This window comes from Eretmochelys imbricata, chromosome 1, assembly GCF_965152235.1.
Source record: "Eretmochelys imbricata isolate rEreImb1 chromosome 1, rEreImb1.hap1, whole genome shotgun sequence".
In the NCBI taxonomy this organism is placed as follows: Eukaryota; Metazoa; Chordata; order Testudines; family Cheloniidae; genus Eretmochelys; species Eretmochelys imbricata.
This window is the reverse complement of record NC_135572.1, coordinates 273,603,406-273,619,793: the sequence shown is the minus strand read 5'-3', so window position 1 is coordinate 273,619,793 and position 16,388 is coordinate 273,603,406. Positions and strand designations below refer to the sequence as shown.

The following is a 16,388-nucleotide window of genomic DNA, read 5'->3' as shown; positions in this document are numbered from 1 at the left end:
GGACACTGTGCTTGTTTCATTTAAATTAACATGGTTAAAAGCAGTATTTTTCTTCTGCATAGAAAAGTTTCAAAGCTGTATTTAGTCAATGTTCAGCTGTAAACTTTTGAAAGAACAACCATAACGTTTTGTTCAAAGTTACAAACAACCTCCATTCCCGAGGTGGTTCGTAACTCTGAGATTCTACTGTACTTTTAAACAAAGTTAAAGGTCATGAAAATTAGTGACAGAAGGACCAGCGTAGTTTTGTTTTAAATGAAGCCTTAGGCTCAGATCCTGCAAACATTTATATGCTTAACCTCACTGGTTTCAAGAGGTCCACTCCTTATAATAAGGTTGTGCATAAGCTTTCATGAGCTACAGCTCACTTCATCGGATGCATACTGTGGAAAATACAGAAGATGTGTTTATACACACAAACCATGAAAAAATGGGTGTTTACCACTACAAAAGGTTCTCTCTCCCCCCACCCCACTCTCTTGCTGGTAATAGCTTATCTAAAGTGATCTCCTTAGATAAGCTATTACCAGCAAGAGAGTGGGGTGGGGGGAGAGAAAACCTTTTGTAGTGGTAAACACCCATTTTTTCATGGTTTGTGTGTATAAACACATCTTCTGTATTTTCCACAGTATGCATCCGATGAAGTGAGCTGTAGCTCATGAAAGCTTATGCTCAAATAAATTGGTTAGTCGCTAAGGTGCCACAAGTACTCCTTTTCTTTTTGCGAATACAGACTAACACGGCTGTTACTCTGAAACCTATAATAAAGTTAAGCATGCACATAAAATGTTTTCAGGATCAGGGCCATGTGCTGTAAATTTACAACAATTTCAGAGTTTGGTTTCCTAGTAAGATGACTTGTTAGCTGGAATCATTAATAAGTGAGTCTATATTGCACTACTTAAATTTCTGGTTGTTTTAGGGGTGGTGATAAAAATACAAATTGTTTGGGTGACCTTAATTTTTTTTTTGTTCAGATAGTATTAATTTTGTATTTCCAGACTGTCAAAAGTTCAGACTGATTTAAAACTGCACGATTCTTTTAAGGAAATCTGTTCTTAAAGTTCATCTGCTCAGTCTTATCTACAACTTAAGTTAGAGAAACTAAAAATCTTTATTTATTAAAAAAGGATTTAAATGTTGGGTGACAGGTATCCTTAAAGATAGTAAAATGGATGGGAACTGCCACGTCAGACCAACCCCACCTGTTAGTGTCACGCTTCCATTCTGGTCATGTGTAGAAGGCTTCAGTAGGTAAGAAATGCAGAAATGTCTAAACAAGCTAATCCCCTCCCCCCACACAGGCCAAGATGATAAATTAAAGGTGAAGTTTCTAAGCCAAACCATTCTGGAGGTATGACAAACCAAATAAATTACAGGAAAGTATCCCAGAACTGAAACATATTTTATCTTCCAAGCAGCTTTTTAAAAGTTTCTCCCAGAGCATCCAGAAATATTCTATCCTGGGCTAAGATCCTGCAAGTGATATTTCAAGCAAGTTGGTCCTTTCTGGCCAAAGCTTGAGAAGTGTGGTTTTTAACTCAAGCTTATCATGGAAAAGTAGTAGTACCTCTCTCTGTACATAACCTTAGACTAATTCAGTTTGGCAACATTTCAAGATAGCATTGAGTCAGCTGCTTAAGGCCTCAATACTTCAATGAATTGTATGGGGGCAGGCCCATTTGACTTTAAAAGGGCTCTGTGTGGGTGCAGAGGTCCATCTGTGTGCAGCTCTTTGCAGCACTGGAGTCCAAGTTCCTATAATTGCAGCGTTCTAGAAAAGCAAGGGATGTGCCAAAGTAAGTGATTCTATATGTATGGGGGAAGAAGAGGGTTTGGGAGATTAAGTACTGATCATCATCACCATGCATTTCCCTTCAAGGGGAATAGATTCCTTGCTTAACTCACAAGGTTTGAAAGTTCTACTAAGCATCTCAAACCTCTGATGTTTATTTAATTCTTTACCTGAGAAACAGATATCTCACACAGACTGTCTTTCCCTATTTCTAGTACTTGATAATTTCAACTGAATCAGAAATAGTGCAATAGCAGCTTTTCCTATGCTATTTTAATGCTTCCATTTCTGACCCCAGCTGATACGAAATAAAAAGGGACATGTGAACATTGTGTTCCTCAGACAGTGGGTTGGTTCAATATGAGGATTTCCCGCCCCCCACCCAAAATACACTATCGAGAGAATATTTACCACTTGATTTTCACCATTTTCAGGCAGCTGAGATGGAGTTTGAACTACCAGACATTTTCCTAGTTGTCTTTTTAATTAGTTTTGCAACTGGAAAAATAACTAAAACAAATACTATAGTTTTAAATATGCGTTGGCTAAAATCTGAAAAAAATTAAATAGCTAGAAAAGTACATCTTTTCATATGCAAGGTATAGTTGAATGTAATTGAAAAAGCTATGTAAGTATTTCTGCTTATTCACAATGGATTTATCATTGACAAATGGGAAAAAATTGATTTACCTACTGGGTTTATATTAACTGCCAAAAGTAAGAAAGATTTTAAAATACTAAGTTAATTCCTGGGGCTGAAAGACACTGCCAGTATGTGCTCAGCCTCTGCAAAATTTCACCTTTGAAGGACTCCCTCTAGATAGCACTCAAAGTACATTAGCTGGTTTCTGCAGGGAGTTGTTTCCAGCACTGCTTTGCTAGAGAGAGAAGTGCTACAATGAGCCTGTGAATTTGAGAGTGGGGACAATGGAAGTAGAGAAGCTGATGATTTTAAAATTTCCCCGTAGTCTGGAAAAACTGAACTAGTCTGGAACACTTTCTGGTCCTACAAGACACTGTAGCTTTTACAGGTTGCCATGACAGATACAAAAAAGGACATTCATATAAAGCTGCTTTTTGACAATTAACAACTAAAAATCACAAGGTCAAAGTTTGTCAGATGAGAAGGAAATACCTTGAAGAGTTCAGTATGATTCTTCATCAGTAACTGGATTAGCTGTTCAGTCTGTGTTTTTGACAATCCTTTATTTTGTAAAATGGCCTTGGTAAAAATCTTGATGATCACTGATCTATTATCAAACTGTAAAACAGAAGAATAATGACCTGGATTAGATTTGCTTGCAGTTATTCTAGGTGTTAGTTATAAATAGGTGACAAAATCTACACTGTGAAAAAAATACATTTAAGTTAATTTTAAAAGCATCAGGCTGAAATGTAGTAATGGGTCAGTTTCTATGGCTGTTAAAAGAATAAGTCTATTAATGTTACTATAGGGGAGTGATAATTTCTACATTACGTTTCAGTGCAATACTTACTTGTTTTTGTAACGTGTAGCCCTCAGGTTCTGATGCAACAACCATAAACATCAGTAGCCTACGCAGTTCTTCTCGGATGTTCGGCACTAGTAATCTTAAGTAAAGCTGCGATGCCTCCAGGGCTTGGGCTATTTTTCCATTCTCTGCAATGTTAGTGAAATATTGTATATAGTGCAGTCTGCTGCTTTGAACAGAATCAAGAAAATGTATTTAAATAGGAGTCAATTTCTGATTCTAGGCTTAAAACCATGTAGCCTTTGTCTTAGAGCTAGGCAAGTAATACATTTTTAAAATGACATCCCCTGGATATTATGAAGCCTTAAACATACTAGATACAGAACCTCTATTTCACCTTTTTCATACAGTTTGTGTTTTCCTACCTTTGACTGAATCCTTAACTGCTCCTTTATATGGTGTGATGCAACATGACCAGCGTGCCTCACTGTTGCACCATTCCTATTGCTGATGAGCTTTTTAAACCACCAAGCTACACCCATTTTGTGGTAAAGGGACATGACAGGAATCAAACTCTTATATAGCATTCTTCATCTGTAGATCTCAAAGCATTTGCAAAAGTAAGTATCTTTATCCCCATTTAACAGAGTGGGAAACTGGCAGAGAGATTAAAGTCACAGCAGGTCAGCGGCAGAGCCACCAAGGTCTTTGATTCCCAGTCCTCTGCTCTAGTCACTGGTCCAGATAATTATGTCTAGCAAAATGCAAACTATAATTAAAAGGAGACTGGTCCATAAACCAATTATTTTGAGGGAGAGCAAGGGGAAGAGCTTTTCTTGACCTGCTGCTCACAAACCAGGAAGAATTAATAGGGGAAGCAAAAGTGGATGGGAATCTGGGAGGCAGTGACCATGAGTTGGTCAAGTTCAGGATCCTGACACAGGGAAGAAAGGTAAGCAGCAGAATACGGACCCTGGACTTCAGGAAAGCAGACTTCGACTCCCTCAGGGAACTGATGGGTAGGATCCCCTGGGGGAATAACATGAGAGGGAAAGGAGTCCAGGAGAGCTGGCTGTATTTCAAAGAATCCCTATTGAGGTTACAGGGACAAACCATCCCGATGTGTCGAAAGAATAGTAAATATGGCAGGCAACCAGCTTGGCTTAACAGTGAAATCCTTGCGGATCTTAAACATAAAAAAGAAGCTTACAAGAAGTGGAAGATTGGACAAATGACCAGGGAAGAGTATAAAAATGTTGCTCGGGCATGTAGGAATGAAATCAGGAGGGCCAAATCGCACCTGGAGCTGCAGCTAGCAAGAGATGTCAAGAGTAACAAGAAGGGTTTCTTCAGGTATGCTGGCAACAAGAAGAAAGCCAAGGAAAGTGTGGGCCCCTTACTGAATGAGGGAGGCAACCTAGTGACAGAGGATGTGGAAAAAGCTAATGTACTCAATGCTTTTTTTGCCTCTGTCTTCACGAACAAGGTCAGCTCCCAGACTGCTGCGCAGGGCAACGCAGCATGGGGAGTAGGTGGCCAGCCCTCTGTGGAGAAAGAAGTGGTTAGGGACTATTTAGAAAAGCTGGACTACACAAGTCCATGGGGCCGGATGCGTTGCATCCGAGAGTGCTAAAGGAGTTGGCGGCTGTGATTGCAGAGCCATTGGCCATTATCTTTGAAAACTCATGGCGATCGGGGGAAGTCCCGGACGATTGGAAAAAGGCTAATGTAGTGCCCATCTTTAAAAAAGGGAAGAAGGAGGATCCTGGGAACTACAGGCCAGTCAGCCTCACCTCAGTCCCCGGAAAAATCATGAAGCAGGTCCTCAAGGAATCAATCCTGAAGCACTTACACGAGAGGAAAGTGATCAGGAACAGTCAGCATGGATTCACCAAGGGAAGGTCATGCCTGACTAATCTAATCGCCTTCTATGATGAGATTACTGGTTCTGTGGATGAAGGGAAAGCAGTGGATGTATTGTTTCTTGACTTGAGCAAAGCTTTTGACACGGTCTCCCACAGTATTCTTGTCAGCAAGTTAGAGAATTATGGGCTGGATGAATGGACTATAAGGTGGGTAGAAAGTTGGCTAGATTGTCGGGCTCAACGGGTAGTGATCAATGGCTCCATGTCTAGATGGCAGCCAGTATCAAGTGGAGTGCCCCAAGGGTCGGTCCTGGGGCCGTTTTTCTTCAATATCTTCATAAATGATCTGGAGGATGGTGTGGATTGCACTCTCAGCAAATTTGCGGATGATACTAAACTAGGAGGAGTGGTAGATACGGTGGCAGGTAGGGATAGGATACAGAGGGACTTAGACAAACTGGAGGATTGGGCCAAAAGAAATCTGATGAGGTTCAACAAGGATAAGTGCAGGGTCCTGCACTTAGGATGGAAGAATCCAATGCACCGCTACAGACTAGGGACCGAATGGCTAGGCAGCAGTTCTGCAGAAAAGGACCTAGGGGTGACAATGGACGGGAAGCTGGATATGAGTCAGCAGTGTGCCCTTGTTGCCAAGAAGGCCAATGACATTTTGGGATGTATAAGTAGGGGCATAGCCAGCAGATCGAGGGACATGATTGTTCCCCTCTATTCGACATTGGTGAGGCCTTATCTGGAGTACTGTGTCCAGTTTTGGGCCCCACACTACAAGAAGGATGTGGAAAAATTGGAGAGAGTCCAGCGAAGGGCAACAAAAATGATTAGGGATCTGGAGCACATGACTTATGAGGAGAGGCTGAGGAACTGGGATTGTTTAGTCTGCAGAAGAGAAGAATGAGGGGGGATTTGATAGCTGCTTTCAACTACCTGAGAGGTGAATCCAAAGAGGATGGATCTAGACTGTTCTCAGTGGTAGCGGATGACAGAACAAGGAGTAATGTTCTCAAGTTGCAGTGGGGGAGGTTTAGGTTGGATATTAGGAAAAACTTTTTCACTAGGAGGGTGGTGAAACACTGAAATGCGTTACCTAGGGAGGTGGTGGAATCCCCTTCCTTACAAGTTTTTAAGGTCAAGCTTGACAAAGCCCTGGCTGGGATGATTTAATTGGGGATTGGTCCTGCTTTGAGCAGCGGGTTGGACTAGATGACCTCCTGAGGTCCCTTCCAACCCTGATATTCTATGATTTTCTTTGAAAGAATAAAAGCAACTAGAATTGATGTGTAAGCGCATTGAGACTTGTAAAAGGAGGAAGTATGAATGAGGGCTGAAAGCCAAAAGAAGAGAGTGAGCAAATATAGAAAAGACAAGAGCATCAGAAGACCAAGGTGAAGGAAAATATGGAGAAGTTGACAGATGAGATAACTGATAAATGACAGTTTCCAGCTGCCTCAGAGGTTTAATCACAGATCAGGAAGAGTTTTAAAATTTTTTAAAAGCTTTTTTGGGATGCTTTAAGGAGAATGTGTGTTAAAAGCAGTAAGGGACAAGTGTTGTTAAAGTCTATGGTCTTAAAGACTATGATGCACTTGACTTCGTGCACCTGCATGCACACTCTAACCATGGTGCCTTGTTTATTTTAGGGGTAACAGTGGTAGTGGTGGGGAGGGGGTTTGATTTATTTGTGTTTTTGTTATAGTTTCATTTTAAAAAAAAGATTATTTCAGCCTTCCGTTAACAGTGCAAAAATAATTTTTGAAATCAAGCTTGCTGTGAGTTCATGGAGATACTAGTTTCAGCATCTGTAGTGCACACACAGCAAAAGTAGGTTGTCTTCAATTGGCTGCAACAGTGATTGTGTGAGCATGTAACAATCTTTCCCCTGCCCCAGGCCAAATTTGCCATCTGGAATAGCCAACAACTAAATTAGGCCAGGTCCTGCAGTCCTATTGAAGTAAGAGATCAATGGCACCTTTATCTGAGTAAGGGTTATAGCACAGGGCCCTTTGTTAGAAAGCATCGCCCAGCAGAATAAAGATTAATATACAGGCAACCCTAGGCAACTCTAAAGCCTGCACTTTGCAACTAGTGGTAAAATAAGTATAACCTCCTCCTAATGTATGTATGAGATGTGCTTCTTGTGTAGACTGATGGGCAGCAGGAGACAATCAAAGAACTGTGGAATGCATAATATATTTAGAAGTGAACCTTTGTTTAATTATTACATTAGGACCACCACCTGTCCAAAATGAAGTTGAAACTAAGCTGGGCATACATTAGAAACTGTTCCCCAGGCAGATTTTAAGTGACTAAAGTTTGGGAAGTGACACAGAACTGGCACAAATTAGCGTGGCATGTTCACAGAACATACTGTTTAGCTTAAGAGGAGATTTTAAATAAAGGGGGAATAATGAGGGAGCTACAGCATGGAAAGCATAGAGTTCTTTCAATGATTTATGTCACCAGCCTTTTCCTCACCTCCCTTTATGTGAACGTATGGTAGGGTATAGTTCCTTTTTAACTAAACTAATGATTTCAAATTAGTAATCAGGGGTTGGGAATTTACTAGTCTCACCACAGATTCCTTTTTATGCTCCCTTTATTTATTTTAATTAAAAAGGGTCTCTTTGCCAAGTGTGAGCCCTAGGGAGGAACATGCTCAATGTCTTCAGTATCATCACGGAGCTCATATGACACTAAGCTCTGTAACGCATCTCTGAAAACGGAGCATTAAGGTAACATTCCATACATTCTGCAAGTCCTAAGGAGTACAAAAAAAGACATACTCACAATACAGTTTCATTTAAATCCAAGTTTAAGGTAACCCTTGCTATTATTTTGTTTTGGGAAGATTTAGTTGTTTGCCATAAAGGTTGCAGAATCAGGAAGAACTTATCATACCCTGAATTGAATCTTAGAATTAAGAGAACTTTTCTGGTCCCTTACCTTGTTAGTTTATTTGCTATTAATAGAAATGTGAGTCCATAAGCTATGAATCCCTCTTTTGGTTGACAGGGAAATTGTATCATAAAGTGATTCTACTCATAAGATGTCTGTATTAGTATTAAGTTAATAAAACAGTTTTAATTTCCGTACTGCATAAATAAAGATTATGCACTTACCTATAAGTTCAACAATTCCTGAATGAATATCAAGATCATGATTGTTGAAAAGGGGGTCCCTCACTTGATTATAATATTTTGCTATCACATCAAAAAGTGTCTTCTTGTGCATATTCAAGAGACTTGGTTCGTTACTGATTTGAAATAACTGCTGACCAACCATCACTATTAGCTGGTCTGGAAAATACTCCAAGCATTCAATTGCTGCACAAAGCCATTTGTCAAGCCTGGGGAGAGAAAGTTAGTTTTAGTACTTACATTTAATGCTAGACAAAACTTTATTTAAGCTATAATTCAGAAAGAATTAACCAGACACGTATAACTACATGCATATTTGAACGACAGCATCATACCACTTATTTAATAAGCAATTAAAGAATGTAGTGGGATGCTGTAGCTATAAGTCCACTGAACTACTGCTGCAATTAACAACCAACTTTTGCCTCCCTAGACTACAACAATATGGCTGAAGTTTGCCTTCCCTCACACAAAGGAAGCCACAATGGTGCAGTCTGTCACAAACATTTCAGAAATGCAAGTTGTGACAGTGCAGTCCTGCCTTGTCTGTTTCAGCCGTCACAAGGGAAAAAAGGTTATCCAGCTACATAACCAAACTCAGGGGCTGAAACTTAAAAGGAGCAAAGAAACTAGACATTCAATTTAAAAACAAAAATGAACACTTAAAACCGTGACAAATGAAAGGAAGCCAACAACTAACTAGGAAAGAACAAGAAATAAGCACTAAAGATTGCCACTGCAGGCAAAGGCATCATACACAGATGGTTCCAACACCATCAACTGCCTGGGGCAAGAGGAGAGATAAGGTAGGTGAGGTAATCTCGCTTATTGGACCAGCTTCTGTTGGTGAGACAAGCTTTTGAGCTTACACAGAGCTCTTCTGCAGCCAAGACCTGAAAAGCTCTATGTAAGCTCAAAATAGTCAGTCTGTCTCTCACCAACAGAAGTTGGTCCAATAAGCGAGATTACCTCACCCACCTTGTCTCTCTAGTACCCTGGTTCTAACACAGCTACAACGCTGCATGCGGTAAGAAGGGTAGCAACTCTCTTCTTGTAATGTTAGGTCCCACAAGGGGACAATTATGGCTCCAATAGGAAATATTCTTCTAGATCAGCGATTCTCAAACTGTGGGTTGGGACCCTAAAGTGGGTCATGACCCCATTTTAATGGGGTCACCAGGGCTGGCTTAGACTTTCTGGGGCCCAGCGCTGAAGCCGAAGCCCAGGGCCAAGCTAAAGCCAAAGCCCCACTGCCTGAGCCAAAGCCAACTGCCTGGGGCTGAAGCCCTTGGGGTCAGGCTTCAGTCCCCGTCCTGGGATCATATAGTAATTTTTGTTATTAGAAGGGGGTCACGGTACAATGAAGTTTGAGAACCCCTGTTCTAGATGGTTCATGGCCAAGTGTGGGTATATCCCACATCCCACGTGGCAGCATAAGCAAAGGGAATACCAATAATTGTTTTTCCAAGCATAAGTAACCTCACTGTAGGCTGCCAGAAAGCATGCAACCCAGAGAGAGACACAGAATTGAAAAGGCACAGCTGAGATCCTGATTTCAGTCCATTCTCTCTAATATTCTGAGGCACCACTTCAAAGCAGTATGGATCTGGAAAATACCCTTGGTTAGTGGGTTTAGGGATACCGATACTGGAACTGTAATCAACTGTTTGAATATACCATGAGTTCTCAAATGGAACTGTTGCTGAAAGAGAAAAATAGCTCAGCTTAATTTGATTTTAAAACTGGATCTATGCTACAGTTTTAATGGGTTTTAGATGGTTGAAGACACATATTTTTACAAAATTGACTTCAAGACCAGAGGTGTTTCTTGGAATTAATTCAGGCCACCTTCAACCACCTAAAACTAATTGGAACAGCTAAACCAGTTAGAAACTAGCAGCAACTGGAGCTTCGCTGGTTACTTAACTCTCAATGCATTTTGCTTTGATTCTCAAACATTTTCCACATGAACAAACAAAGACTATTGTAATGCAGATGCTTTTTGGGGGATAAACAGACTGACCAAAATTTATCAAAAAGGAACCAAAGTTTGATGACTTCTCCTGAAGTGAAACCACACTGACTTTTCAAAACATGGCTCAGGATAAGTGCTAGCATAATGGCAGACTAATTCCTCTTATGAGTTGACCTCAGGCCACTCACATGCAAGAGGCTGGGCCTCAACACATCATTCCAGGCTACAAAATGAAACTTTTATTCAGCTGTACTGCCATGTGGTAAAACATGACATCAACCCAGATGTGATCAACAGGAATAGTTTAGAAATACTGGAAGGTTTGGAAAGGCAAACAGACTGGCACCAAATTGCCACATCTTTCTTTCTTTCTGTGGCACAATGACCCTTTTGTCACAGCAGGGGCTTTCCCTTGCTATCTGTAACAATGGCTGCTCCATTTGCTTTACTCACTTACTGCACCTCCACTTCAAACCACCAAGAAAAGGACTGTATAAACCCCTTTGGGATACCTCAGTTATGAAAGCCCTAAAATAAGTTCTTATAAAATATATATTTTTATAACTAACTCGGGCAAATTCAGGCTGCATGTAACCTCTCTGTCAAGGAAAGTATTTGAGATAATCAGATCTTCTTCTTTGCCAAGATGATCATTTTTCCTCTTGTTTGAAGACTCCAAAATATTTTCCAGGACTGGAAGATCAATTAACTGCAGTAGCCGTAACAGAGTCTGTTGTTTCCAGACATCATCTATAACTGGGAGTACAAATAGGAAGATGGAAAAAATAAACCAGAAGTCAAGGTTACTGGGAACAAGAGTAGGTACACATAGCATGTATGTAAATATAAAAAAAAAAAAGAATTTTTGCTTGATTTGAAATAAAATCAGCCCAGCTTACAATATATTCATTAGAGGTAAATTATGTTATTTTATTTTTTGGGGGGGAAATGTCTTAAGAAAACTGGGAAAAGGCTTTTAAATATTTTTGTGTCTAAGTTATTACTTTTTATAACTATCTGCTCTAACATTTAATATACACAGTAACAAAATACATGAGAATACATTAAAAAAAGGAAAGACCCTTATAACCAAAAAGACTCTCAACCAGTTGTGTTTTTAAGAGGGGCAATGTAAGCTTGCATATCATATATCCATCTGAAAATTTGGTATGGGCTATTTTATATGAGTCCCTAAGGTGTTTAGAGAGAATATTTTTTAGTTTTTTCGATTTGATTGCTGTGTGCATTTAGCACTACTCTGCATAGAATCACTTTCACCGTTTTGTTGATAGTTGCACTGTAGTCTTGTATGCTTTTGAGAGGAGTTCACATGAATGTTCTTCCCCAGGCTCTGCAAGAACTGCTAGTGTGTGGCATTAGCAGTGTGACTTGGGCTCTTTCTTCCTCGACTCCTGCACAAAGAAGCCTGGGATATGTGCATGGAGGCAACATTTGGTAGGGCAGAAGGGACTAGGAGAGAGAGTCTCCCCTCAATCACAACACTTCTGGATGGGGCTGGGAGCCAGGAAAGCCTCTTTCATAGCCAGACTACACAACAGGATTCAGGAGTACATGGTCCCTCAGCTGGGCCAGGGAGAAGGAAGTGACAGCCCCCACCTTATCCCTTGCTCCCAAGACTGGAGACAGTAGGAATAGCAGCCAGAGGAAATTCCCCAACAAAACCCTCTCTCTAGATTTAGGCTGGGAAATAGTGAGGATTATCCTCCTTCACCTACACAGGAGCAGGACCAGGAAAATAGCAGCATCCTCTGTCCGTAACCCTCTCCTCAGAGGCATGAACAACCTGGGGTCAAGAGGGACATAGCAGTCCAGGCAGGAGATAAGAATCACTGAGTCTGGTGGGTGGGAATCCACTGCATTTTTAAATGAATAGTTGAGTTGTCCCCACCCCACCTTTCACAAATGTCTAGTGGGTGTTATCGTAATTTGTTATTTCCTAACATAGCAAGAACTTTGATGGGCCTTTGTCATATGGATTTTAAATGCTTCTATTTTCAAGCAAACAATGAAAGCTTAAAGTTTAAAGCTTTTGTAATTTATTAAACTAGGGCCCAATCCTGAAATTCTTATGGAAGTAATCTAAATTACATAAATAGCTACACTGATTTATTGTACTAACTGTGTGACTAAGGGCTCGAGGATCATGCTCTGAATTCTGTGCAAGTCATTTTTAAAAATCTTGGTTTCAGTGCAAGAGTCACTTTCTGCAACATCCTGGGCACTACTTAAAAGATTTTTTTCAACGACAAAAGTAGCAAGATATACAAAATTCAAATAATAATGCAAGGAAACGATATTTCAGCAAGATGTGCCAGTACTCTTTCTAAGAGGCTGGAAAAGGGTATATTTCTAATTTTCAAAACATCTATTATTCATTGCTTGTTTCAATAAACAAATTATAGTTTAATGTTCATGAATACCTTGTGGTAATATTAAATAGCACAAAATATATTCTATTTATAAATATAATCACCTTTTTTTGAAAGTAGACAGACTGGTTCATTAACTATGTTCTTTAAAGGTAAAGATGGATGTACATTTATAGTTTGTAGAAGTTCCTCTATCCTTTTATCAGCAACTTCTAGTGCTAAGGGATTTGAAATTGTTTCACATTTTGCTCTGTTATGAAAAAAGCATGGATAAGTTGGAATTATTATTTGTATTATCATAGCACTTAGGTGCTCATTGTGTTAGGCACAGTACAAACACAGAACACAGATTCTAAGCTTTTTGGGACAGGGATTATCTAAGTAAAAGACAAGAGACAACAGATGGATACAGACAGATGGAGGAGAACAAGAAAAAGCCAAGGGTGCTCTGCCTGGATTAGAACAGGCTAGAAAACAAGAATTCCATTTTGTGAAAAATTTTGACATTTGTTTCTGTTTCTGATGCAGACTGAAACCAAGACCTTTCCTTTCAAGTCCTAATGTAAATATTTTAGTCACCTAGTATTTTCACTAGATAACGATCAAGAAATGTTTTTTATTCTTCCATAATTAATATCTTGCCTTTGAATTGGGTCTCAGATTTTTTCAAAGCATGGATGACATCTAAACAGAGTGTCTCATGGAGCACCTCTTCCCATTCATGATTGTGTAAGATGGCATTGTTGTTTTTATTGGGCCCACATTTTAGAGACTCTTTAAACGTGTATATCTGCATTACTAACCGTGAAAGTTTTTTCGCCTTAAGTTCAAGTATTTCCTCAGGGGACAAATTCTCAATATATTCTTTCCGTTTCAATAAAAGAGGAGAAATATGGCTGTCCAGAAATCTATAAAGACTATTACTTGTGTCTTCAAACTCTAGCTGTCTCTCATTCTTGAATAGTTTTGGTCCAACTGGTTCAAAAACCTTGTGATCCATCAGAGCCTGGCACAGACGGACTCCCTTCAGTCGAGAAAGATCATTACTACTTAAGTACATACTGTGCATAAGATAGCCCAGCACCACATCAACAGCATTGGAGCCAGTAAAGCAGTTTCTGTACGTTTTTAGATGTTGTCGTCTTCTTTTTATTTCCACCTGGCTTTGAAGAGCATGAATAATGCCATTCCATAACCGAGTTGCTTGAAAAGGACCACTGCTTCCTGCAAAAATATTTAAACATTCATGTTACTAAAACATTATTTAAGTTTACATACTGCAAACACTTACTGTAACATTTAAGTGTATTATTTTTAAATTTTCCTTTTGAAAGTGAGTTGGCTACATTCTCCAGAAGTGAAATTTAACTTTTCAAAGCACAGCCAGAGATAAGTGGTAGCAAAATAGCAAACTAATTCCTGCATTGATTTGACACTAAATCATACGCAGGCAAGCTTATGCCAGGAAAGGAAAACAAGAACATGCTAAATAAAAAAATCCATTACTTTTATCTATAATAATAATTCCAACAGATTCTTTTCATTTTAACCAAAAAAATCTCAATGTAAGATCGTGCACCATCAGATACTAGTTTAACCATAAATTCCTTTATTAAATCCAAAAATCCAAGGAGAGTTGCTCTAAATTGCTCTAAAATCTCTAAAAGCCTAAATCATAAGCAACTACTACATTCAAACAGCAACAAACATTCATAAGTATTTGATCAAGATACTCAAGAAAGAACTAAATCCATGGGTGCTTAGACACATGTTGGTTGGCTCCAACTTGGTTAGGCATATACTGTATTAGCAATGAACTCTTTTCAAGACCTTCTGACAACTGCTAGCAGAGCCACCTTATATAGCCTACAGAAATATTTTTCTTCTTTTTAAACTATTTTAACCCTTTATATCCTACAGTATCCAGGGGTTCTGGAACAATTTTTATAGTGGGGGTGTGAGAGCCATTTAACCAAACTGTAAACCCTGTATATGACGGAAAACACTTCAAGCCAGGGGGTGCAAGAGCACCCCTAGGTCCCGCACCTACTATGACAGTATCAAAATACCAGTCTAGGTACTGACATTGCAAGAGCAGGCAGCTGCACCCAGCATTACAAAGGGAGCTCAGAAAGGGGTACGTTATTTCCCCCAGGATAGGGGTGCTGAAGGCGGAAACCACATATTTGGTTGTTATTACCACTTCAAGCCAGGGGCTGCTGCCACACCTCCAGCATCCCTAGTTCCAGTACCTTTGCCCCAGGAGGGCAGTTCCAAAGACGCTGCCTTCACCTCCCTCCTCCCCCACCCCGCTGCTGTGAGTCTCTCCTTATTCCAGTAAGACCAAAAGGCCTGACCAAGACTAAGACTCTCATAATCTCCCCACACCCTTTCCTGAGCAGGGCTCAGACGCCCCCATGTGCACACCCACAGGGGCAGCCCTCCACCCTGGGCAGGCTCAGCTGTCCGGGCTCTCACAGGCTGGGCCAGGTATACGGTGACCAGGTGTCTGGTTTTCAACCAGTATGCCTGGTCAAAAGGGATCCCTGGCAGCTCGGGTCAGCATAGCCGACCAGGCAGTTAAAGTCCAGTCAGCAGTGCTGCGGTGCCAAGGCAGGCTAGTCCCTAGTTATCCAGGCTGGCACTGCACTGCGCCTTGGAAGTGGCCAGCAGGTCCAGCTCCTACACAGGGGGGCCAGGGAGCTCTGTGCGCTGCCCCCGCCCTGAGCTTTGGCTCCGCACTCCCATTGACCAGTTCCCGGCCAATGGGATCTGGGGGCGGGAGCGCAGGGGATGCAGGCAAGAGCAACAGATGGAGTCTTCCTGGTCTCCCACCTAGGACCCAGACTTCTGTGCACAGTGAGGTGCCAGGACAGGCAGGCAGCCCGCCTTGGCCCCTCCCCCCACTGACTGGAGCCTCCCGAGGTAAGCCCACGTCACAGCCCTGAGCCCCCCCCACAACCCTTTCAGCCCCACTCTAGAGCCAGCACCCCCAGCCGGAGCCCGCACACCCTCCCGCACCCCAACTCCCTGTCCCAGACCAGAGCCCCCTCTCGCACCCTGAACCCCTAATTTCTGGCCTGCCCCAGAGCCCAACCCCCAATTGGAGCCCTCAACCCTCTCCCCGCCCCCCAACCGCCTGCCCCAGCCCAGCGGAAGGGATTGAGGGTGGGGGCATGCGGTGAGCGGGGGGGGCGGGGCCTTGAGGAAGGGGCGGGGCGAGGGTGTTCGGACTGGAACGTCGGCAACCCTAGTCGGGGCCCCCGGGGCTGAGCGACAACAGCAAAACCCAGCCGGGTTGAAACCGCCCGCTGCGGGGCGCGGGCCACACAGACCGGCCCTTTCGCAGGGGCAGCCCCGGCCCGGGACGCCCGACGTCCTCCCCAGGGCCCCCGGGCGCCGGTGGGGCCCTCAGGCGGCGGGAAGCCGACCAGCCCCAGGCCGGGGCGCCCTCACCTGCGCCCCGCCGCCGCCGCTGCGCGCCTAGCTCGCTCTGGCTGTGGAGTCTCCTGAACCGCGGAGTCAAATGCGCCGCCATAGCCAGCCACCTTCCGGTCCCGCCTCCCGCGCCGTGACTTCCGGCCCCGCCCTGGCTCCATGCCGGAAGTGAGGGAGCGCAGGGGGGCTGGCGGCGCGGGCGCTGGTTCGGTCGCCATGGAGTAGCCGCGCGCGGGGTGGGGGCCGAGCCGCGGCTGGAGAACGCGACGCGGACGGACAGACGGCGGGACACGGCCCCCGCAGCTTCCCTTAGGCGTAG

At 42.4% G+C, this 16,388-nt stretch overlaps 2 protein-coding genes across 4 annotated transcripts in view; one reads left to right on the top strand and one right to left on the bottom strand.

Annotated features, from left to right (window-relative positions):
- The window catches only part of DEPDC4 (DEP domain containing 4), a 21,530-nt gene extending 5,173 nt beyond the window's left edge, over nucleotides 1–16,357 (bottom strand). Inside the window, 8 exon segments of the mRNA XM_077831762.1 lie at nucleotides 2,931–3,056; nucleotides 3,292–3,434; nucleotides 8,249–8,475; nucleotides 10,811–10,997; nucleotides 12,736–12,881; nucleotides 13,435–13,855; nucleotides 16,088–16,178; nucleotides 16,180–16,357. Coding sequence (XP_077687888.1) covers nucleotides 2,931–3,056; nucleotides 3,292–3,434; nucleotides 8,249–8,475; nucleotides 10,811–10,997; nucleotides 12,736–12,881; nucleotides 13,435–13,855; nucleotides 16,088–16,178; nucleotides 16,180–16,287 — 1,449 coding nt within the window. The 5' untranslated portion in view covers nucleotides 16,288–16,357.
- The window catches only part of SCYL2 (SCY1 like pseudokinase 2), a 52,650-nt gene continuing 52,515 nt past the window's right edge, over nucleotides 16,254–16,388 (top strand). Inside the window, exon 1 of one of the 3 annotated variants that reach the window (XM_077831753.1) lies at nucleotides 16,254–16,388. The gene's annotated coding sequence lies outside the window, so the exon portion shown is untranslated. The other 2 variants (XM_077831761.1, XM_077831759.1) reach the window with 2 other exon arrangements.